The sequence below is a fragment of the Larus michahellis genome, chromosome 9 (assembly GCF_964199755.1).
Source record: "Larus michahellis chromosome 9, bLarMic1.1, whole genome shotgun sequence".
Taxonomy (NCBI): Eukaryota; Metazoa; Chordata; class Aves; order Charadriiformes; family Laridae; genus Larus; species Larus michahellis.
Window position 1 is genome coordinate 41,035,925 of NC_133904.1, and position 23,410 is coordinate 41,059,334.

The window sequence follows — 23,410 nt, forward strand, 5'->3', positions numbered from 1 at the left end:
CTTCCTTCATCTGTACATGTGGCCAAGAGGATGACAGACAGCTTACCTTACATTGTCATTGATTGTGATTAGTATAAAGACCAGTCAATCCATGCCTGCTATAGCAGAGGCTAAACAACCGTTAAATTAAGAAGTCAGCTACACCTCTGAAGATAAAAATGTTGCCATACCTTTCACTCAGTCATAGCGAACCACAACACATTAAGAGACGTTCCAGGATTTTGTGGCATCTTATTTACAGAACAAGCATATTACAGCTGAATGACAAAATTTTCAAAGCTGGGTCAGGTAGCAGCCAGGAGCGATGGTGGGACCATGCCCTTCGGCACAGCACACAGTCCTGATCCAAATCCCAGGGAAGTCAGTGCAGGGTCTTGCGTCAGGGAACTATACTGGGAAGCAAAGGCTGACTGAAGTAAGTAGTTTCCCTTGAACTGCTTTACATGATAGAGATCATTAGCAGTTTTAGATGATCATTTTAATATGAAGCATTATGTAATTGTAGATGACTTTGGAATATTTAAAATATCATTTGAATAAATCTGTTATAAAATGAGAACACAGCGAGCAAGTAGTTGGGAAATAATTTGCTATCCCATATTTGGTTTAAATTTTCTCTGCTTTATACTGCACCTAACAACCACTTTTTTATAACCATTATTAAAGCTTTCAAAACTAAAATAATGATTTTAAAGGAATAGTTTAAATCAACGTGTTCCCAAGCAAAGCTTCAGTTTTGATTATTTACTATTTCCTGATGGAAAACCAAAACTTCCTCTACTCAGACGCAAGTGCTATTTTGTTACAGAAAACAGCAGTCTTGACATAATTAGCTGCTGGCTTACCATATACAGTCTTAGCCTGTGCCCTGGATTCTAAAATAAATACAGGGCCTGAGCAAGCTTACATAAGAGACCAGCAAGCCAATCTCCCAGACCAGAGGTGCCTGGGACTTAGGCAGCGAGTCACAAACACGCCACATCTTGCTTAAATGACAAAGCAAAAGGAGCTGCCCATACGCACGTAACTTAAAAATTTTGGCAACTCTTACACATTTTTTAGTAGAATAAGATATGGAGTCACTCCCCTCAATGTTAGGTTTATGAATAAAACTATTCTCTAGCTTTTTCTGTAAAGGTAAGGAGTTTGAAAATCCTATGGAACGTCTTGGTAAGGGATCTTCCCTGAAAATAGTCCTTTCATCGCCTCACAGATGCAGCTTAAACACAGCCAGGACGCATTCTTGCCTGAGACTGTAAATGAAAAGGTATCCTGGTTATAGTTTTAAATCACAGAAACCTGTACAGCAGAATAATGCACGAGAGGTACCAGAGAAGTGCATGGTAGCGCTCTAAGCCAGGGCCTCTTCAGTTCCCCTTTTTCTTACTTTACAACAGCAAAGAGGGAAAAAAAAGCACTTAATATCCTTTACAAATGGTGAGATTTGGACAACTTCATTTCTATGGTTTGGTTCCTTCACATCAAGTGGTGGTGTGTGACTGCAGGATCTAGGATTTGTTCTTTATTCCTTTACCTAAAATACCTAAAAAAAGCAGCTCACATGTAATATTTGTTCACCTCTGTAGTTCTTTGTTATGCAAGGCAAAGAGTAAAGAACACAAAAATTTTAATTAGCAAACAACTCTCCACACAGACTTTGTTGGTACAACATAGTTATAAGTACATCTACAAACACATACAGGTTCTTTGGACTATGATTTTTTTTAAAATATATTTTATATGACAATGTGAACAAATCTGGAAAAAACAAATTACTTCAACCTTACGTAGAGGTAGCTGAACAGTCCTCTGTTCAGTGATATGAGAGTATAACTTAAGCTTCATTTCAAGTTCATTACAGTGCACAAAAGGATGTTTTACAAACAAATGGAATATACAAGTCCACAAAACTTTTTATTTAAAATGGCTTGATAGATATATTTCTGGCACTCCTGTAACCACATAGCTCGATGGAATTAAATTGGACAAGTACATGGTGCCAAATTAAGACATCTTACACAGATAGTCTTTTGCTCCTCATTTTTCTACTTCTCCCGTTCCTCACCAGGGAATTACAGAAGCTATTACATTGTTTTTGCTACACTTCTGCTCTGTAAACCTTTGTTCTGCAAATTGAATGTAAAGATTTAAAGGTGCATATGTATATATTTATAAAATATATGGCTATGACTCTATTAAAAAGCTCAAGAATGGCAATAACAGAATACAGGCACTTCTATGTGAGGGTTACTTTAGACCTTATGAAACTCCAACATTAGTAAGCACTTCACATGATACCTGGATGAGTAAGTCAATGTAATTGTTCAGTTTTTTTATTATCCACCATTTAAATCCTGTCTAAGCAGATTAGTTTCTTGTACCCAGACAATATTTATTTAGCAAAGTGTCTCAAAATAGTGACTTTGCCGAAACTACCATTTTTTTCTGTAGCCATAAGACTTTCATTGATTTACTGGGCTTTGGGATAAATCCCAGATCCTAAACTACGTGCCGCACCAGTTACAAGTGAAGCTGACAAATTAAATGAGGACGAAGCAAGGGTTGAAAGCAGGGTTTGAGTTCACCTGATGTAGGACTCGAGGGAATGGGGAGCACTACCCTAAGTGCATACAGTTCCATTGGGGTTTTATGCACAGAAAACCTCTAGTTAAATTTACACTTTTTTTTTTTTTAAATAAGTTTGTGAACATGTTCTCCATTCCTAAACACTGCATTTAAATATAACTCCTGTCATTAATTTAAACACCAGTAAAACTTCAGCACCAAGTAGAAATCATTAAGAGGAAAATTCTTCACAATGAGAACCATCAGCCATTGGAATAATCTCCCCCGGGAGGTGGTGGATTCCCGAACACCGGACGCTTTTAAGATTTGGCTGGGCAGGGAGCTGGGCCATCTTGTCTAGAGTATGCTTTTGCCAAGAAAGGTTGGACCAGATCCCTTGAGGTCCCTTCCAACCTGGCATTCTATGATTCTGTGAAAAGGTGATTTTATAAAGCTCTTCTCTGTAGCACAGATGAAGCCAGACCTGCTACATCCAAATCCATATGGGGGTTTTTTGTTTGTTTTTTTTTTTTTTTTTTAAGATTAAAATAATCTTTGGATTAAGAAATCCATGGTTGAGGTGTTCTGATAGTAAGTAGTCACACAGGACAGAAGGATAAGCCAAGCAATAGGTCAGCCACGCAGTACGACAGCTGGTATCTCTTATTGCTACAAGGTAATGGAAGATAAGATATCAGCATTTAAAATTAAAAAAAAAATAAATTAAAAAAAAGGAACTTTTACAACTAAAACCCGAATGTCGCTTAGGACTTAGCATAATAATGGCCTATCACACCATTTTATCATTTTGTTATTAAAACTACTGAACTACTTTCCACAACTGTGTCTGAGATCACTGTCAGGTTTCATGATTTTTCCTGATTAATCCAGTCCTGTCTCAGGTTTGCTTTTAACCAAGTCAAGCTAGCCAAGATCCCAGCTACTCTCATGGAAACATATCCCCTTAAGTTATTGCTAGACAAAGGAGCATATAAGACAAAGCAAAGTTATTTTGAGTGTCATAACTCTGTCTATATATGAGAATGAAAAATGAGTATTACTTCCTGCAGAAAACTTCTGACTGTTTTTAATTAGAAACCACATAATATAAACGTACAGGGATTTGGAAAGGTGATACAGCCAGTCTTTGTTATTTTTTTTAATGTATTTTGTTAAATATTTATTTTGCAGAAAAGTGCAGAGATTTCAGATTACTAAACTGTATCTTACAAATGCAAGTCTAAAACATTCAAGAAGTCTCTGGAGATGTTCAGGTGATATAGCCCAGGAGACTGGCACTTACTCAGCCGTAGTTTGATCTATTCTTGGTTCCCTCTCCACCCCCATTACAAAACACTTGCTTTTTGTATTCTCCCCCTCTTTTTTTTTTTTTTTTTAAACAGTGTACTGATCACATTTCCTTGGAAATAAAAAATTCTATTGATTTCGGTAATTTTACATCAGTGATCTAGGGTCAATGGAAATTAAGTTCTTATTTCCATTATTTCTTGCTAGTTCTAAAGAACTAGCAAGAAGCCTATGCATTGCTTATGCCCTCACAACAAAGATTAATCAATACTTCTGGCCACACAGGAAATATAAGTTTGAATCATGATTTTTTTTTTTTTAAACAGATGAGCAAGACTGGTTTATGGCACTGGGTTTGGGGTCTAGAAAAATGTGAGAAGCTTAAATAAAATCCTCCCCCAATTAGTATTTTATCTGATCAGTGCTGTTTCTGTAATTAAAATGAAGGTATTTTTAAATCTGTTCAGCTGTTTATTCATGCCTATAATAAATGTTGCATTTATGTCCTTGTACTGATTAATACAACTGAAAAGAAAATCAGGAAGGCTGTGGCATAACTAGAAGATATTTTTGTTTTTAAACCTCATTACTGAAACTTTACCATCTCAACTCACTGAAGGCTAAGGCTACGCCTTGTCCAGCTTTTTCTGGGCAGGTTTGTGTTCCCTAACAAATCTGTTTTTCAATATTTTTCTTTCTTCTGATGGAACTTGCAGACTTTAGCCATTAATCTAGGATGTGTGGCCATAGAGCGGTCCCAGACAGAATGCTACTGGACATGTATAGATGAATTTTCTTGATGCGTTTGATTTGTTGTGCATATGCATTACATGCAGTAGGTCCAGTGTTTCCATGTTGCAACAAATGCACTGGGTCTTTGTGATATGGGGCATGTACACAAGTTTCTGCTTAGGAAATCCTGGCAGCTTTACTCAGGGCTAATAGAAAAGACAATATTCACTTTTAAAAATTAAGGATTCTTTCCATGCCAATTTCTAAATCAACAAAATAGGGAGAATATGAGTACGCAGAAGGCATAGCATGCAGGATAAAATAACAGTGACATCATTGAGAAAACAGTTTAAAATAGATATTTAAGGTCCTTTTCTCACAGGTAAGAGTAACAAAGTGGCAGCTTTTTTCTGTGGGAGCAATGGGCCCCTTATGTTTGCAATAATACATAATGGTTTAGGGAAGAATTGCATTTAATGCAGCTTCACTTCCGAACACGTAGAAATCACTTCATTTTTGACTTAAGACAAATGCCATAGCAGGTGTCAGCCACCATACACTTGTTAATTGTTCAGAACATGTATGTATTTCTATACATTGGTTACAGAAAAGCATGTAAAGTACCACCTATGGAAGAAGTGCAGCAATCTAGCAGTAAGGAAATAAGTTGTAGCATTTCTAGAGTAGCTCAATGCAAACATGGGATATGTATTCCATTTACATCACAAGGTTGAAACAACTTTGTCTTCCATTCGTTTCTTTGGTACCCTTATGGAAAAGTTCTATAGAATTTAACAAGAGGGGAAACAAAAGTAGTTTTATCGAAACCTAACAGTATGAAATTACTTTTAACTAATAAATATTTCTGATGAGATGATAATGAAAAAACATATGGAAAATTGAAATTAAGTTCTACTGCATTTTTTCATAAAGGCATGGAATGACAAAGAGTGCTGCCCTGGGTAAAAATAACAGAAGTTTGTAGCATTCCATAACATACTCAATTCGATCTATTTTTTGCCACCAAAAAGAAAACAGTAGCTTAGAATAAAAGGCCCAGTTCTGCTTACATTGAAATCAGTGAAAGTCAAAGTAAGATGGAGGCAAGATCAGTCCCAGAAAGTGGTACACTGAAAGCAGTAAAAGCAGTAAAACAAGTATATGAACTGTTGATTTTAAAAGAAAAAAAGACACCTCAAAACCAAGATACTTCCTATTCTCATTTCTGCCCTATTTTTACCTGCTTTACAGGTAGAAATAATCGCACTAAAATTCACTTGTTTTCCTTGGGTGTTAACTATTAGCAACACTACCCAATCTCTTAAGAGAAATGCAATGGCTGGGTAGAGATTTGAAGCTAACAGAAACCTGAAGATTGGGGTGAAATAAATAGCATTTATTGCAATGTGACACAAACTGCCCTCTGAGTCCTACAGTTCAAAGTAACTCCCTCCCTCCCCCCCACATACACACACTCCAAAGCCAAATCCCACCAAACAATGAAAAGAAATAAAACTGATCTTAACAGCAACAAGAGTTGATGAAAAAAAAGTCTATGTCATAACCTACAACGAAATTATACCAATATTTCCAGTTTTCTTTAGGAGAAGCCACTTCTCCTATATTGTGGCTCTTTCTTCACAGTTGTTTGCAGCCGTTATCCATTCTTGCAAGACAGAGTTCAGAAATAAATTCAACTCCAAGTTATTCTCTGTTCTTTGAAAAATTAGGGGATTGTCCTGGTTTGATAGAGCCTTCTGTCACCACTATGGCCAATTCCCACTGACATCAACTGATCAATACTTGAATTTACCCAAGCACTTAAACACTCAAGCTTAAGGTTAAGCATGTGCTTGACTGTTTTGTGATACCAGGAACCTAGTTGCAAACATAGGATCAAGCTCCAACAACTGTGCTTCAATCATCTCAGACATTATCTGTGTATTCAAAGACTTCACAGCAGGCTGTTTCATGGGGGGGAAAAAAAAAAATAATCCTTCTTAGGCTATAGTAGAACTGGGAATAAGTAGAAAAACATTCAAAGTATTTGAACACAAGTATCTGAAAAATTATGAACGCAGTTGCTTGTGCACTGCTAGAATCATCATTTTGCCCCAGTCATAAATATAGGGTAAAAACACTATAAATAAATAGAGCAGCTCACTTTCCTTTAGAGAATGAACACGTAAATAATATACATTTTGAAACAAAAAATCATAGTGCAAAAATAAATTATCAAACGGAAGTTGTGAACATTATTTTACACAATGCTATATAAAACCTGAACCATTTGGAATAAAAGACTTTGCAGTTCACTGAAATAATGCATTAACATTATTATTTCTGCTTCACATTAAACTGCACAGTTTATCTTTTATCCACTAAAAAAATAAAAATAAAATAAATTAAAAAACCCTTAAGCTTTTTAAAAGGTTTATGGCAAACAAGATCACTTTTTGTTCTGTCACATTTTGTTATTAATTTAGCAGTGCAGTGATTGAATAATCATCTCAGAGTTCCAAATGGAAACTATTGAAGTATCCATAAGCATCCCTTGCTCTTTATAACTCATTTTCTTTGAAATTCAGGCTTGGAACATCCTGACACTCAAATCTGTAAGACATTATTGCAGTTAGATGAAGTTACAAGAGACAGTCTACAGTCAAGTACTGTGGGAGACTTCACAGCTCTCCTTCTCACCATCACCGTGATCTTGTACGAGACATGAATGTAAGGACACGTCTGATGCCATTCAAGCGGTCTTTGAGGGATTTCATGGCAAGGAAAGGGAGCTGAGCTCTGTTCTCAAGTGGAAGGACAGCTAGGACCCACCAGCACCAGGCTGGCCCGTTAGGGTTAGCCTGCAGTAAGGGGAACAAAAAAAAAAAATAGAAGTTAGGATACATATAGACAGTAAGATCTTGTTTTTGAAAATTTAACTTTGAAAACACAGTATTTTGGTAGCAATCTAGCAAGCAGGTCATTTCATTGCCAGCCTAATGGCTTGTGATAACAGGTTGGCTTCAAACAAATTACAACCAAGTTGCACCCTTCCTAAAAATAGGAAACCCTAAAAATAGGGTTTGCGCCTTCTAGTTTGTTTTTTGGTTGTGTTTTTTTTTTTTGTTAATGTATTTTGTTCCCTTGTTATTATTGACCCTGTTCTTTGGGATTCCCTCCTCCCTTCTTCATATTTAAGACCCTACTTCATATTTAGTTTCTGTTATTTTAGGATCCCTACCATTTGTGGTCCTTGAACAAGACTACCAAGTTTCCTTTTGTCTATTTTCTCTCAGTCATTTAATTGGGGGAGTAGGCAAAAAGGCATTTAAGTCTCCTGTAATACAGTCTCAGGAAGTTACCAACATTAAATATGAGCTTTTTGTTCGCAACTGTGCAACCACTGGTGTATGGCAACATAACTTAGACACTTTGCTTATGCAGGATAAAATGACGAGTATTCATATTTTCATCTTAAAACACAATACCTCCCAGCTTATCGGATATCCCTGCTATTTCTGTCTCTGAAAGTTATGTAAGCCACTGATTCTGGCTACCTGTGGGTCAGGATCCTTAGCTGGCATTGGACCAAAATGACTGAGAATTCGACTTTTGAGTGCTTGCTTGAGGGAGTTAAACCACATATATGCCTGATCATAGACAGAATCGTGGAGAACAAGTAATGCAGCATACTCTTGTCCTTGCACCTGAAATAAGTAAAGAAAGGGGGAAGGTTACTTTTAGTTAAGTCTGCATGTTGGGGAAGGCACAACAATTTTTAGGATTTTCTAAGTGGATAGGGGAAAGAAAAAGAAATATAAGCATGCCAAGAGAGTTCTGGGATAAATCCTGAAAGCTAGTTTGGTGTCCCCCCCATCCTGCTCCTCTCCTCCCCCATCTATCAGATCCTTCACTTTCTTACCCTATATTCTAAACCAAAAGATACCTATTTGCAGAACAAGCACTTTCTAGATTACTACATGAACAAACCCTTTCATAAGCATCATACAAAACAGAAAAGATCATGCAAAGCTTTTTTTAATTATTATCAGCACCTCAGAGTAGACATTTTGTCTTCCCATTGTATACCAAAAGCTCATACATCACACAAAATACTTTGACTGTGTACATATTTTTTAATATGAATTAATGTAAATAATTTTGAAGATGTAGTGGACCCAATCCTGCTCCTTCTTACCTGAATGGGAGTTTTCTAAGTGGTTTCCATGCAAAGGGAGGTAGGCTTCTCACTCCGCCCCCACCCTCCTCCTTCCCCCCCTTATAAACTGCAGTTATTCTGTCCAGAAGACTGGCAAGATTCACTTAGTTTTGTCTTCTGCTAAAAACCTCTAGGAAAAACATTCTTCGGTATATGAGAAGTGTGCGTGCATGTTTGTGGTAACTATTATGTTTCCCACCTTTAACCATGAGCAGTTAGTAAATACCACAAATTTGTTTTACTATAAACTGTTTTACAAAAAAACCAACTCACTGAAAGCACACGTGCTTAGAATTTCACATGTAATACAGTTTAAATGAAATATTTCTAATTTTACCTTTTGATCCTCAATGTACTCAATATCTGCTGTATTATAGCCATCACGCTGGCTGTGCTGTATCACCTTAAATCTCCTCTTGCCGATGCTGTCTACAACAGAGCGACCATCAGCAAAGAATTCAACGTTTCTTATCTCCAGAATGCAGCCATAATCTGCAAACCTATTGAAATCAGAACAAAAGCAAGCAAACAAGTCTTATTCTCTCCACCCTTAGTTCCACAAAACTGCCATACAGCCAGTCCCTACCACAAAGGTATTTACCAGCGTCAGCTCATTTCTATTGTTCATAGTACTGACCTGCTGTAGTTCAAATTATTCCACAATTGTTTTCAAAGCTATCAGGAAGATTCAGGCTGTCTAATCTGATTAACACTAGCTGCATGTTTTGGAATACAGGGAACATCTTATGAAACAAAGTTACACAGCTCAGAAGCACACTTTGTCCATATTCCTAATATGTTCAGTTAATTTTTACAAAAGAAGAAGTGCAATTCAGAGTATTAGAATTATGGAAGGACTATCAAATCCGTAAAGAAAAAAGTTTTTCCACTATTTCAGTAAATTTTACTTTGTAGGTGTGTGTTTTGTTTCAGCATACATTTTATGGTGTATACATACCCTGTAGGTATACACCACAAAAACGAGGGAGAAAAACTAAATACAGAGACAGACATTAAGGTCTAATTACCTTAGACTGACTGTAAATGGCTCAATGTAAGTGTTCAGCCAGTCCTTTTGAAGGTCCTGTTGTACCTCTGCAGCCTCCACTATATTAAGAACAGTGAGGATGTAAATATATCCCAATAGCTTAGCCATGCTTTTTGGAATTTAACAAAATAAACCCACCAACACACCTTACTGCCATTTCAATTTGAATTCTCTTGCTAAAGCATTCAACAGATTTCAAAACAATACAAAAACCTTTTCATGTATTACAGGAGGTCTATAGCTCAACTTCATGTAATACACATGAGCTACGTGTGTTTCAAGAAAAATGGGCAGTCATATTAGTCAGAATCTAAGTGCTCAAGAGAGAAACTTCAGTCTTCTCAATGTCTTTAACCGTCATGATTGGGAGGAAGCTTTCTCTACTGGAAATTGGAGACATTAGAGAAATAGCTCGCAGCTATTACAGCCATGGACCTTTCTGCACCTATCCAAAGAGACTTGCTCCAGACTAAGTGGGGTACATCACATGGCCCGAGCCTGCTGCTCACTCACCCCTTTACAGGGTCACTGATGCACATCCCAAATTGTTTGGTGCCAGTCTCCATACACCTTCGAATCATCAGGCGATAACATGGCTCAAAAATGTGCAAGGGGCATGGGACTGTAGGATAGGCCATTGTGCAGACAAATATAGGAACATTCTTATTTAGGCTGTAAGAAAGAAAGGACAAATCAGATATGACATTTTACTAAACTACTGACAAAGTATAAAATACATTTTATGCAATAAAATATTCTTTAAAATTATGATATCTTTAAATAGAAATTATAACATCTTTAGAATAAAATTCTTAATGGAGTAATTAAAAACTAAAATTATTTTTCCCCTCAATTGATTACATATTATGGAAAGTGATATACCACTTAGTAGCAGAACAATTTAATTATGCTTTCTGGTTTTACTACTGAGAACATTAATGCATCTCTATTATTGCTTTTATTTACCTTATTTTCCTTAATCCCATTTCTTCCCTACCCAGTACATTCACACCCCCAGCCTGTGAGACTACTTCCACCTATTGTCTCACTCTGTGGCTTTCACGGAGGGCCACCAAAAGCACCCACATTGCTGTATACTTTGTTTATAAAGCAGCCTTCTGCATTTCTTTTACTTGTTTGTTGTTTAGCACAGTATCCAGTTTTTATGCTAACTCAAAGCACAATTTCACCTGGGCCCTGTTCTCTTTGAAATTACATGATACCAAGAAAAAAAGCTCCTTTGTCAGCATCTTAGCTTGTGTTCCACAGGAGCAGGAGCCACTCATCAGCTAACGGCAGGAGTATTAAAGATTGGATTTTACATAAATGGATTACATACTTGGAAAGCTCTGCTATTTCCTCTTCATAAATCTTTCGTCTTTCGGTGAGTTCCTCTGGAAGATACCTAGCTATTAACTCCTCCATTAGTACTGTTTTGCAGTATTTCCTCATAGCCAAACACTGCAGTAAAAACACACACAAGCAGTTATAGATAGTGTCTAGCATTTCAAAGTGTATGGTGCCTGTGAACAAGGCGAGTCATCCGTTACCTCCATTTTCTTATGTCTACAGCAAATCAAAGTGATCTTTTAAGCTTGTGCTGCTACTGAAGAGCTGTTTATTGAACTATTCCCTATGTTACGGGCATTACCTTGGGAAATCTGGCAAGTAAAATCACCTACGGATTTTCTAAATACGGGTCTGGCCCTAAGGTTTGAACAGAGGAGACTATCCAAGCTTTCTTAAGTAACAAGAGCATTTTAAAAGTACATTCTTAAGTTACAAAGTATTTCTTTTGAGTTGGGAAATATCAAAAGGTTTCTGAAGGTGCTACTTGATCCTATCTTGTGCCCTTGAATTTATGCTGAGCAAATCCAAGCATCATTACCTCTGAGAGTCCTTCCTTGCACAGGGGACATTTTGGGTTGTGATCCAGGCATCTCTCAAGACATTTGAGGCAGAAGGTGTGTCCACAAGGTGTCGTGACAGGTTCATAGAAGAGCCTGGATTGCAAAATCCAAAACCAAAAAGACAACAATATCGTGTACCAAAGTAAAAGAAAAAGCTGCTACCAAAAAAAAGCTGTATTCATTTGCTAATTTAACTACTGACTACTCCAGGGATAAAGTTTTTCCTTGCTTTTAATTTCTTCAGCCAACTGTTGTATTTATTTAGCTTACAAACTTTCTTATTGCCAGCTAATGTGAAAGGCAGCCCATGAACCCTGATTTCAGTGAATGTGAGAGAGAATATTGTCATAAACTTCCAACAAGCCAGGATTTAATTTTCCTCTATGTGAGTGATAAATACAAGCAGAAGTTGGACCATTTGACTTTTTCTAATGAAACTGAGCAATACTTGCACAACTATTACTGTGGAAATCATGTGATTGCTTGTACAAGCTAAGCACAAAATAGCTATTTGCAGTAATAGCCCACATAAGTATTTGCAATAAACTACTATTGCCAACTCTTAATGTGGACTTGAAAAGCAGTTTTGTTGGAATAGACAGTTTTTAACCTTCAGACAACTGCTTTTCTGGAAAATGAGTGGCATTAGATTCATGTTTCATCTAGAAAAATATTTAAATACATAAGGCCAAGTCTTCAAAGTATCATGGTATCTAATCTTTACCCATTTCAAGTACCTCTGTGACACATTTTCATTTAGGTTTTTTTTTTTATTTTACTTATTCTGATTATGTGATATTGCAAAGTGATGTTTCCTTGCTGTAAGTGCCTTAAGGAGATGCAAATAATATGGAGGTAGGTTGGTTTTTTTGTTTAATAGAAAACATTCAGAACTAGAAATTAAGTTGTTGGGGTATACTATATTTTACAACACACAGTCTAAGCATTTTTAAAGTCTCAAGTATTAGTTTAATTATAATTCAAGTAAATTAATAAGTTTACTTTAAAATATTACATTTTATCAAAACAGTACACTAAGTTCTATTCTACATGTGGAAATTATAAATATGTAAACCTACATTTATTAGCATCTTTAACAAGATGAGTGTATTTAAGAACATAATTGGCTCTTAAAAAGATTGCCATAGCCAGTTTATTAAATGTCACTAGTTACTATAAATATTGACATTTAAGCAAGGGAACATATGAAGTAGTATCTAAAATACCACACCTATCTTATTGCAACTTGACTGTATAATTGAAAAGCCTTGTTAATTGTTTCATGAACAGAAACCTCACTGCACCAAGGCTACATTACTGCTTTAAATATAAAATACCAAATTCTACAATGTTTCAGTAAGTACTGTTTTGCATATGTAAATTAAATACATAATTATTTAGTAGTGACTGACTTGATTTGAAATGTTAGCATGAAGACAAGAAATCCCTGTTAAAATGCATGATTCTGCTCTAGCTCTCATGAAAGCCAGTGGCAGCTTTTTTCCTAACGACTTGTAAGGGGACCTGGACCAAGCCTCATGACTTGCAGAAGGAAACACTATACACCAGGATTTCTCATTACATCATTTTAAGCTATTGTAACAGCAGAAGCTAAATATTCACTCCAGCCGAGTAATGCTTTGACTATTACTTTTTATCTTCTGCTTGCTGCTGGAGATCAATAACATTTTGGCCGCTCCATCAGACAAATAGGTTAATAACAGCTCCTGCAGTTAATTGTGAGCAGGTCAGTAGGTTACTAGGTAATTAGTCCAAAGTATCTCAGGATCCAAATCCCTAAAATGCTTCTGAAGAACATAGCAGGAAATAATTATAATCAATCTTCATTAACAGCAAGAAAAAAATCTCATGACATCTTCCCTTAGCACAAGCCTTCATTGTTGCAGTGACGTTACAAAGCTGACATCCTTCTAGATGCAAGGCCTGTGGTTGTGATTGCAATTACAAGATCAGCATCACCATCCTCCATCCTGTCAGGGAATCAGCAATCCTTGAGCTAATTCCTTTACAAGTGCATTGTAGTCTGGCTGTTTCTGATTTAACATAAAGGATGATGAAGTACAGCTAATTAATTTTATTAAAGACATCTGAAAAATGCTTTGTGGACATAACGATCATAAACATACAGACTCATTAAAACCAGCTAAGACTAACTGTGTGGCTTTCTGTTAGAGGAAAGTTTTGCTCTTAGCAGTATCAAGTGTTTTAACAGATGTATAAATTTTTGGAGCACATTTCAGCTGTAGGCAGACAAAGGGAGAGGGAGCAGATCTGAATCATTCAAGCACAAGCGAATCAAAACACAGCAGTTGTTCCCCCAAAGGTTTCAGTTTGTCTGAAATAAATTGAAGCCCCCCCCCCCGCCACACACAAACAACAAAACAAAGCAAATCCATATTTCTCAAAGCACAGGCCTTCAGAAATAAATGCATGAAGAGTCTATTTGCTATCTAAGAATTTAAAATATAGTGCAAAACTAACCCCAACATGCATTATTGATAAATTTGGGTAATTAAAGACAAACCTAAGCAACACTCACTGCAGAGGTCAAGACCCCTGTGAAACACCTTCCCCATATTTCCTTCTAAGTCAGTGACAAAACCCCACATGTATTATTTGCCAAAGTTAAAATGCTTTTTACAAAACAAGTAGCAAAACAGATGTAGTGGATGACAACTAACGGTTTTATCAAGTCATGACTATCCCCAAGAATAGCTGTTGTTTAACTAGAAGAGATCAAACAAACGGAATCATGGCCTTAGTAAACTAAGGAACACATCTTTTAAGGAATAGAGGAAAAACATGCTCCTGACTGCTTGCAAGATTCTCCTATTGCAATAGCGGCACCATGGTATTTTTTATGTAAACTTGGAATATTCATTGGATGTGGTCTCTTCAGCTATTTTGTGCATTATATAACATCATACACAGCTCTACAAATTCCAAAGGACAAACTGTGGATTTGTGCACCATGTGTGTCAGTGGGTAGGCGTGTATAAGCGGTGAGAGGAAGTCTTCCAGACACCCTCACTAACACGCTTAACCCTCACATGACCTTACGTGCCCTTTCCCAAACAATCACTAACCTAAAGCAGATCAAAGAGTTCCTATTCATCAACAGCATTCAAACCAAAGGTCCACAAATGCGTCACTGGAGTAACAATTATAAGACAAACTAATTTCAAGTCAGAGAGAAAAAACAGGTACCAAGTAAGCTAGAAAATCTCTAGGTCATAAAAGGGAAAGATATACAGCTAAAAAGGTAAAGACATACATGAGAAAACAGTGAATACCTCATACAGAGGGAGCAGTCCAAATCTGATGGATCCACAAATTCAAATGGAATATGTTGTCCAGTACTGTTTCCCTTAGTATCAACTGTATCTATCAATAACAAAAACCATATTATAATGTCACTGAACAGAACTATGTAAACACAATGTTATTCCACGTATCTACAAGCAGCATCTGATATTTAAATGTGTATTGTATATACTTGCAAGTTACTGAACCATTAAGCATCATTACAATAATTTCTATGCAAAGCATCAAATTCAGCCTTGGCACAAATCAGCATACCTCCCCTTAATTTTGGTGACATTATACCCACTGACAGAGGGTTGAATTTTGCCTTGCATTAACAATTAATGCCAAAACATTTTTTATCAGCATTGGAAGTCTGAAGTGAGACAAATTATTCTGTCATACCATTGTAAATACATCCCACAGCATGAAAACAAGGCCAGATATCATGAACAAACAGAATTTGTTCTTTTAAACAAACTTTAATTGATCTGTGCACAACACTGATGTTCCTTAAAAGATTCAGAGCACTGCTGATAAACAAGCATTTGACCCAACCTTCTTAGCCCCCTTTTTAGACCTTTTTTTTTTTAAAAACACATACAAAAAAGATTCCACATCGTGTCCTGATTAGGCTAAAGAGAAAATATAAAAGCCAAAGTGTAATTTGGTCCCTTTTCCTCTAAACTTTATAAAAACAAAATGACAAAACTTCCACTGATTGTATGCCATGGAACTTACCCTGTGCGTAATTAAACATACCTTTCTTCATCAGTTTGCAGGGTACCTCAGCATTTCGCATCTCCTCTGGGCAGCACTTCCTTTTCAGGAGGCTGCACTTCTCAGAAATGAGAAACATAGACTCTGGCAGGGAGGTGAGTTTGTTCTCCTCCTCTGAGCAGTCCTTTTTGCTCTCTGTAATTTGTATAGATTTTCTCAAACTACCAGAAGTTACGTTTGGTTCCTCTTGAATAGGAAAACCCTTTTTCTGTTCCACATTTACCTGTGTGAAGAGAGGACTGACATTAGACCGATCTTCCAACAATTTGGTAAAGAAAAAAACCCAAACCTGTCACAAGTCTTTAATATTATGGGTCACTGGGAAGGACTTAGTAGGTCAAGAAGGAACAGTTTGAGAATTGCTATGTCAGGGCCTGATTTTAATAAAAAACAAAACTATTTCCCCCCTCCTCGGCTTCCCCAGCCCCACCATGGCACTGAATATTTTCAGCCCTTATGTGTGGCTTTATAGCTTGGTCAAGAAACTTGAATCAGGCAGAAATGTGGCAAGATCTCAGGTTAAATATAATGTTATCAATTCACCTATGGAAAAATGCACATTGTTTATATTATACTGATGGTATCAGCCATCAAAACAAACAAAAGAATGCAAGTTTATTTTAAGGAAGCAGTATAAACACACAAAATTTACAACAGAAAATGCACATAGCTTCCTTTAGCAAGACAGATTTCTTTCACAAAGGATAAAGTGATCAGTCTTTATCCCATTATGGCTACAGAACAACCTGTGAGCAGCCATTACACAGGACATCACCTATCAGCTTGTCACATCAACTCCCCAGATGAACCTGAAAGCAGATACTATGGATTGTGGTCAGGAGCTGCGGTGATGTGTATCGTGCAGAAAGATGAGTGAACTTTCCCTCCAATGACTTCATGAAAGGGTCATACAAAAGGATTTCTTGTCAGAATATCCTAATAGCCTTTCCAGAAGGTAATGTTACTGATTGGTCTTGCCAGTCTCAACAAGGCTGCTCAAAACCTACCATTTTCGTTTGTAAGGACTAGTGAAGTTTCATTCTACGTATACAATATATGCAAAACCTACCCTTAAAATTCAGGTTTCAGTGAAGCAAGAGTAGTCTTTGCAAACACATGAACATAAGTAAACCTCTACAGCCATTTACAAAACTATGGCTGTGAAACCAAACTTAGGGAGTAGTTAATATATCTTACGTTGCTCTACAATACTCTCTAAGCAGTGTACAGAATCTGAATGCAGGATGATTGTCACTGACATCATCACTTACAGTTCAAGCTGAAACCTTAGATTTTAGCATTTCACAGCTTTTGAGGGCATCTCAATCCAATCTTCAGACTCCCTTTCCCACTACCAGCTAACTTGGAAGAGCTAAAGACAATTGCAGGAATAGAACCCCCTCAATTCTGGCATAAAATTTATCAGAACAACAACAGAGGACTTCTATTAAAGAAAAAGTAGTCAGATAAATAGACTTCAATAAATCAACATTGTTTTGTATCTTCTGAAACTCAGTAAAAACCTGAGAAAATGTATCCTCCTATCTCCCAGAGGTGAAAAGGAGAGAAGGCTTCCCAATGTGAACGTAACACACACAACAAATTAAGAATCACACATCAGACTTGATCTTTACCTTGAGCAACCTTTGTAGATTATGGCTGGTGCCTCCAGATCCCACTGAATTTAGGAGATTCCCCTTTAATCTAGAGTGATGTGACAACAGCTGCAGGATATCGGGTAAGTGTTCCTGAGCATTTCCCGGGATGAGTGAAAACAAACTAAGTAGAAGCTGTGATATAAAACAGAATACTTCACTGCTTAGTTCCTTCCTTGGAACCTCTATATGAAAAAGCAAGTAAGGGAATAGCTCAAAGAAGCATCCTTGATTTTGTTAAAACCAATTAAAGAGCCCTTTAGACTAAGGTAAGAACAAAAAGAAGTGCAAGAGCTAATGCAATATAGGCCAAACAGACAGCAAGACACATTTTCAGAGTTAAATAAGCCCATAAAGTTATTAACCGTTCTCTGATGTGACACATGCGTGTCTTTGTCCTCTTTGTCCTGCAGTTCAGGGCACGCCAGAAACTACTAACATCTTTCTTAAATATGTTTTTTGCTGCACATCAGAAGCTTTCACTGGAGTTTACTAGTACAGAAAGCACTCATCTCACAGGCTTAATCCAAGTTCAATTAAGTAAATTTCTCTGATATTGTAAACTGTAGACATTTTTAATTCAATTATGAGAGAACACAAAATGTATTTCTATTCATTTCTTCATTTGCTATCAGGAAATAAGTGAATCTGTTTCAAGTAGCAGCTTGTAGCTACCTGTACAGCATAGCTTATCAGATGATTATTGAAGGAAAGAAACAGAGCTGAATGGAAGATTCACACTTCAAAAAACTAATTTCAACACAGTAGTGAGGTGATCCTGCTCATGCCTGAGGAAGCGACATGACAGCTAAGATTTGTTTTTAAGGCCAAAAAGGATTCCACAGGATCACACTACGTCAAACCTAACATGGACAAACAGTTAATACAAGCAGAACATCACAGCTGCACCCAAAGAATTTGGTAAAATGTAGTATGTCATTGTTATGCAAACAGCCTTGGAAATGACCCAGTAGATTATTGCATCATGGATGAACTCTGTGTCTGATGAGTGCATGAGTAATTCTCTTGGTCATAAGAAGCCTAGTTTTTCTCAGAACCCCACTGCTCAGAAATTAGGTGTCTTGGATAAGGCTATTTGGAGTCTGAATTTAGAAACATATTCATTTGTTCCTGTTTTTCTTGCTCTAGTGCACAGTAAGTCTCCCACCATGAGTATGAGAACAAATCATGACACAATGACAATGAAAGACTGCATGGAACCCACTGGAAAAAAATAACAAACCAACCAACCAAAACTCTCAAATATCAGCTGCAAAAAACTCACAGGATATAGAAATATCAACCATATACAAAATAAGGTAAAAATTTGATTGCACTACAGCCATCCAGGTTATACTCTCTGTTACCTTCATGAACAACGCTATAGTGTAAGAATTCTGCTGTGCTTTTAGAAAGCCTTATGTGTTACAGCACACAAACACCAAAAGTTCCCATCCCACCAGTGATGGAGAAAAGCATGAATGCACTGACATAAAATAAAATTCGATACAAGGATAATAGAACTATTGCATTTTTATTACCATAAGCTATCACTGCAATGCTGAGCCTTTTAGCTATGACAACAGAAAAAATGGTCAAATGTCAAAATACTGATTCACAGGAAATCAGATTTGAGGGGTGTGCTAAACAGAGCAGTATTCACAAAAGCCGTTTAAGAATCCACACGCTGCTACCAAAAAAAACCAACCACCTCACTACAGATCTATTTTGTTGCTTATTTAGCATTAATAGCAACCTTTAAAAACTATTTTAAAACAGTTCTTTTGTTGACTGCTTCCTTTCACGCCTCCTTCACACACTGATACTCAGTGCAGCACGACTGGCAGTATGAAGAGAGCTGCTGCTCCCAAGTGGAGTTTGATGGGTGCTGCGTGTTGCATTCTACCAGTCAACGCCCTGATACAACATTCAATAGCAACTCCCCCTCTTCTGCACTCTGTCATTAGTAATACATTGCCAAGCTAGGAAACAGATTAGAAATTTGACTGTAGGGAATCACAATAGTCTGCGGGTGGCAATCATTAATTCAGTTATACTTCAAATTTGCTGATGCTAACACCATAACCATTTCCACATAGTGCCTGCTAAGTACGTTTTCTTGCTACCTCCCTATCTTCGAGTAAGCAACGCACATAACTCAAGTTTGAACAACAGTCTGAATATATCTCTCCACCCAGCTCTTTGCAGTAATGAGAGAGAAAGAGGGGAACAGAGAAGAAAAATTCCTATCCTCCTTTATGAAAGGCCATCAAAAACAATGATTTGGGGAACTCACCTTTTGTGCCTCAGACTTGGCTGTCTTATTCCCAGTATCTAGAGCAAGGCAGAATAGAAACTCTCTTAAAGCTTCTTCTGTTTTCCCCAGATTAGCTAATGCTTGTCCTTTCCTTAGGTGACCCTGCAATGAAACACATCCACAGTTGCAGCTTTTACTCTTTTGTCATGAGACTATGCAATAAAACCAAGATGAAATTACAAAAGATCTTTCCAGAGAAGGAAAAAGTTAAGCAGGGAGGAACACCATAACCATCTCATACTTAGACACCAGCAGTGCCTGGGGTTTTTTTAACCACAATGGCCCTGAAAACTCTTACAGACAGAATTAGGATATTCTCTAACTCAAACAAGTATGATTCTCACAGCACTGAGCCCAACTGATCTTGGAGAAATCTACTTCTACATTAGTCTCCTAAAATAGTCATTATGTCTTTACAGAATGATATAAGCACTGCACTCAATTTTTAGAGAGAGTTCATGGACTTGAGATTTATTCAGGTCAAAAAAGTAGCATTAGCTCATCCTCCAGGATGATCAAGAATATCATGGTTAAATGTCTGTAAGTCACAGGACTCCAGGAAGTTACAGGACTTAAAGCCTCCCTCAGGTACAGCTGTTGGACCGTTCTAACCATTTTCTATCAGGGCACTATCAAAGTTTTAAAATAAAGTACAACTGGAGTTGGAACTTACTTTCAACCAGTATGGCTGCAGCCTGCATGCTGTTTCTGCATCATGCAATGCATCTTCACAAGCTTTCAAAGTAGAGTTAATCTGGGACCGGTTGCTGTATAGTAAGTGGTCATTTGGAGCTGTAGGAAACAGAAAAATGGGTTGAATAAATTAAGAATTAGTTACATAAGCTTTATACCTTTGGGTTTTTATTATTTTGTTTTTTAAAACCACATGTTGGTGCTTCCAAGTTGTACAAACCCACAAAATATCCAGTCTTTAAATAACTATGTACTAACTGAAATCTGGAAGCCTCTTTGGGCAACTCCAGACAAAGTGTCAGCTATGTATTACATAACTGCAGAGAACGTTGCATAAATAAATGCTGAGACGCTCACACAATAAATTACCAGCCCTGAATGAAGATCAGATGGTTGACAGAAACATTCAGGAGACATTTAAGGTGGCAAGAGGAATGCTGTCATACTGTAGGGAGGAGTTTCAAAATTTTTTAGTATCGAAGTTTTTAAATGGTACATAAGGATCTTTTCGTGCCACAGCTCAGAGGAAAACAAGCGACAACTACGAGAATCGGGTAACGCTACAGCAGCGCAGGTGAAGCCATCTCCTAGTGACACACACTGCGTGCATCAAGACATAACGCGTACTGGATTAAGGTTAGGCTCTTTTGTTGGGAATACTCTTTCATGTAAACGAAACTCTTACCCGTTAACACCTCGCCTTTAATTCCCACTTACTGCGTGCAGCTGCTTCCCCTCAAACTAGATCCAAACGGCCGCAGCAGAACTTTTCCCCGCGCGGCCCCGCGGGCGCTCCCGGCGATGGGGCGGGGGGAGCCGCCCGCCCCGGGCCCGGCTCCCGCGGGGACACCCCGCACCTCCCCGGGGCGCGGCGGGGCTGCCCCGGGCCCTGCGGCCTCGCTCCCTCCGGGCCCCGCCGGTTACACAACGGCCGGGGGGAGCCGGGCCGGACGGCGGGCTCCGCCTTACGCAACCGCCGCTCTCCTGACCCAGTTTCGCTGCGGGCCGAAGGGGACCCTGCCCCTCCCCGGGGCTCCCCCGCGGAACCCACCCGGCAGCGCGGACGCGGCACACCTCATCCTCGACCGACCCCGGGGCTCGGCGGGGCGAGAGGCGCCGGCGAGCCCCAGCCGGTGGAAACTTGTGTCCCCCGCGGCGCTGGGGGCCGGGGCGGGGGGAGCCGTTACCTAGGCTGACCGCTTCGTTGTACTTCTGCAGGGCGGCTTGTAGCTTTTTCTCCTTGTAGAGCAGGTTCCCTTCGTGCCTGAGCTGCGAAGCCTTCACTTGGCAGGGGAACCACTTGGCCAGCAGGTTGCTGAGGATGACATTGACCCGCAGGAGCTGCCCGGCCGCCGCGCCGCCCTCCTCCTTGCACAGGACGCAGCGGGACCCGGCCGCCCGGTCCCTCTCCAGGCACTTTTTGCAGAACGTGTGTCCGCAAGGCAAGGAAACGGGCTCGAAGAGGAAGCCCTGGCATTTGCGGCACCTGAAGACGTCCCACTCGCGGGGCTGCGGGGGGCCGCCCCCGGCGGCGGGCAGCCCCTCTTTGATCCGGACACTCTGCGCCAGGCACTCCACCAGCTTCTCCAGCTGCTCCGCCCGCAGCTGCTGGTGCCGGGACGCCAGCTGGTAGAGCGGCAGGGCTTCGTGCAGCCGCCCGCCGTAGGCCAGCGCGTCGGCCCGCCCGAGCAGCATCTGCCACTCGGGCCCCAGGCCGCCGCCGCCCGACAGCTCCAAGTTCTGCGCCTGCAGAGCCCCGGCCGCCAGCTGCAGCACCAGCTGGGACTCCGGACGCTGCTGCGGCGGCAGGTGGGAGCCCATGGCGGCGGCGGGCAGCACCTCTAGCAGGGCGGGCGGTGCGGGGCGCCGGGGAGCGGCGGCTGAGGGGGCGCGGGCGCGGTGCGGCCCCGCCACCCCATGCTGCTGCCGCCCCGCGCCGGGAGTGCCCCGCGCCGCCGCCGCTTATATAAAGGCGGGCACGTGACGCCGGGCGGCGGCGCTCATTGGGCAGCGCCCGCAGGTTGTTACAAAACCAGGCGGTTTTGTAACGCGACGGTAACGGCCCCCGGCCCGGTCCGCTGAGGGGATCCGACCGACGGCTCGGCCCCACCGCCGCCCCAAACCCTAGCCCACATCCCGCAAGGGTGGTGGGAAGCCGGCGCTGCCTCCGTGGGCTGTCCGAGCCCGGCCCGGCCCAAGGAGGGGTCGTTCCTGTCAGCACCGGTCGGTCCTGTCAGCAGCAGACAGGCCGCGCCGCACCGCTGTGAGGGTCCCGTCAGGCGCGGGAGCAGCTCGGTAGGTCTGACAAACGCGCAGCCGAAATCGGCCGGTGCTCGCCCTCCTCCCGCCCCGACAGCCCGGCTGCCGTTGGGTCTGGCCGAGCCGGGCGCCAGAGGAGGGCACCCAGCCGGGAACCTTGTCCCGCCGGGCAGCCCCCGTTACGCCGCGCTTTGAAAAGTTAGGTTTGACCCGCTGGTCCGCAGGGACACCGCGGTGAGAAACCGACTCCGCTCCCGGGCTTGGTGTTTTGGTACCTACGGCAGTACAAAAGAACAGCAGTTCAAAGCGATTTTGGAAAACGAGAATGCCATATCCTGCGAGAACCGTCACTCTCTTTAAGCAAATCTACGTAGTAGTGAAGCTATTTTAATGTCAGGTAATCATGCTTTTAGGACCAGTAAAGCAGAACATTAGAAGGAAAATGCCATGTTTATTCTGTCATGCGGTGTGGCATATTGCATAGATACACCTGTCCATGCCAGATTCTAGATAAAAAAGCACATGCCTTATGATGTATATTTGTTTTATTTAAGACCAGCTGTGTTGACCACTTCAATTTGCACATTCCCACCAATTTTT

At 39.9% G+C, this 23,410-nt stretch overlaps 2 protein-coding genes across 10 annotated transcripts in view; one reads left to right on the forward strand and one right to left on the reverse strand.

The window, feature by feature from the left end:
* Positions 1–23,410, forward strand: part of KIAA1210 (KIAA1210 ortholog) — a 120,294-nt gene that overhangs the window by 79,456 nt on the left and 17,428 nt on the right. The window contains exon 13 of one of the 6 annotated variants that reach the window (XM_074600290.1): positions 21,071–21,187. The exons of the other annotated variants lie outside the window; for them this stretch is intronic. The gene's annotated coding sequence lies outside the window, so the exon portion shown is untranslated. The remainder of the gene's footprint in view (positions 1–21,070; positions 21,188–23,410) is intronic. 6 annotated transcript variants of the gene reach the window in all.
* On the reverse strand, positions 1,611–22,488 carry LONRF3 (LON peptidase N-terminal domain and ring finger 3). 4 transcript variants are annotated; one of them, XM_074600293.1, is made up of 13 exons: positions 21,739–22,488; positions 20,532–20,650; positions 19,838–19,960; positions 17,521–17,676; positions 15,869–16,109; positions 15,097–15,187; positions 11,761–11,875; positions 11,212–11,333; positions 10,386–10,544; positions 9,162–9,324; positions 8,163–8,312; positions 7,306–7,466; positions 1,611–6,569 (listed from the first exon to the last, which is right to left on the reverse strand). In XM_074600293.1, the coding sequence occupies exons 1-12, from the start codon at positions 22,370–22,372 to the stop codon at positions 7,308–7,310; spliced, it is 2,232 nt and encodes a 743-aa protein (XP_074456394.1). In that variant the 5' UTR covers positions 22,373–22,488; the 3' UTR covers positions 1,611–6,569; positions 7,306–7,307. The 4 variants fall into 4 exon arrangements, with proteins under 4 accessions (XP_074456394.1, XP_074456395.1, XP_074456397.1 ...); XM_074600294.1 differs by having other exon boundaries at positions 1,611–7,466; positions 8,094–8,312; XM_074600296.1 differs by lacking the exon at positions 17,521–17,676 and having other exon boundaries at positions 1,611–7,466.

What these genes read in the sequence shown, in the direction of transcription:
- LONRF3 (XM_074600293.1), bottom strand. Translation starts at nt 22,372, where the DNA reads ATGGGCTCCCACCTGCCGCCGCAGCAGCGTCCGGAGTCCCAGCTGGTG. An exon ending in CCAAGTCTGAGGCACAAAAG is followed by an intron (nt 17,677 to 19,837) that starts GTGAGTTCCCCA and finishes TTTATATCACAG; the next exon opens with CTTCTACTTAGTTTGTTTTC. An exon ending in GACTGCTCCCTCTGTATGAG is followed by an intron (nt 11,876 to 15,096) that starts GTATTCACTGTT and finishes TTTGCAATCCAG; the next exon opens with GCTCTTCTATGAACCTGTCA.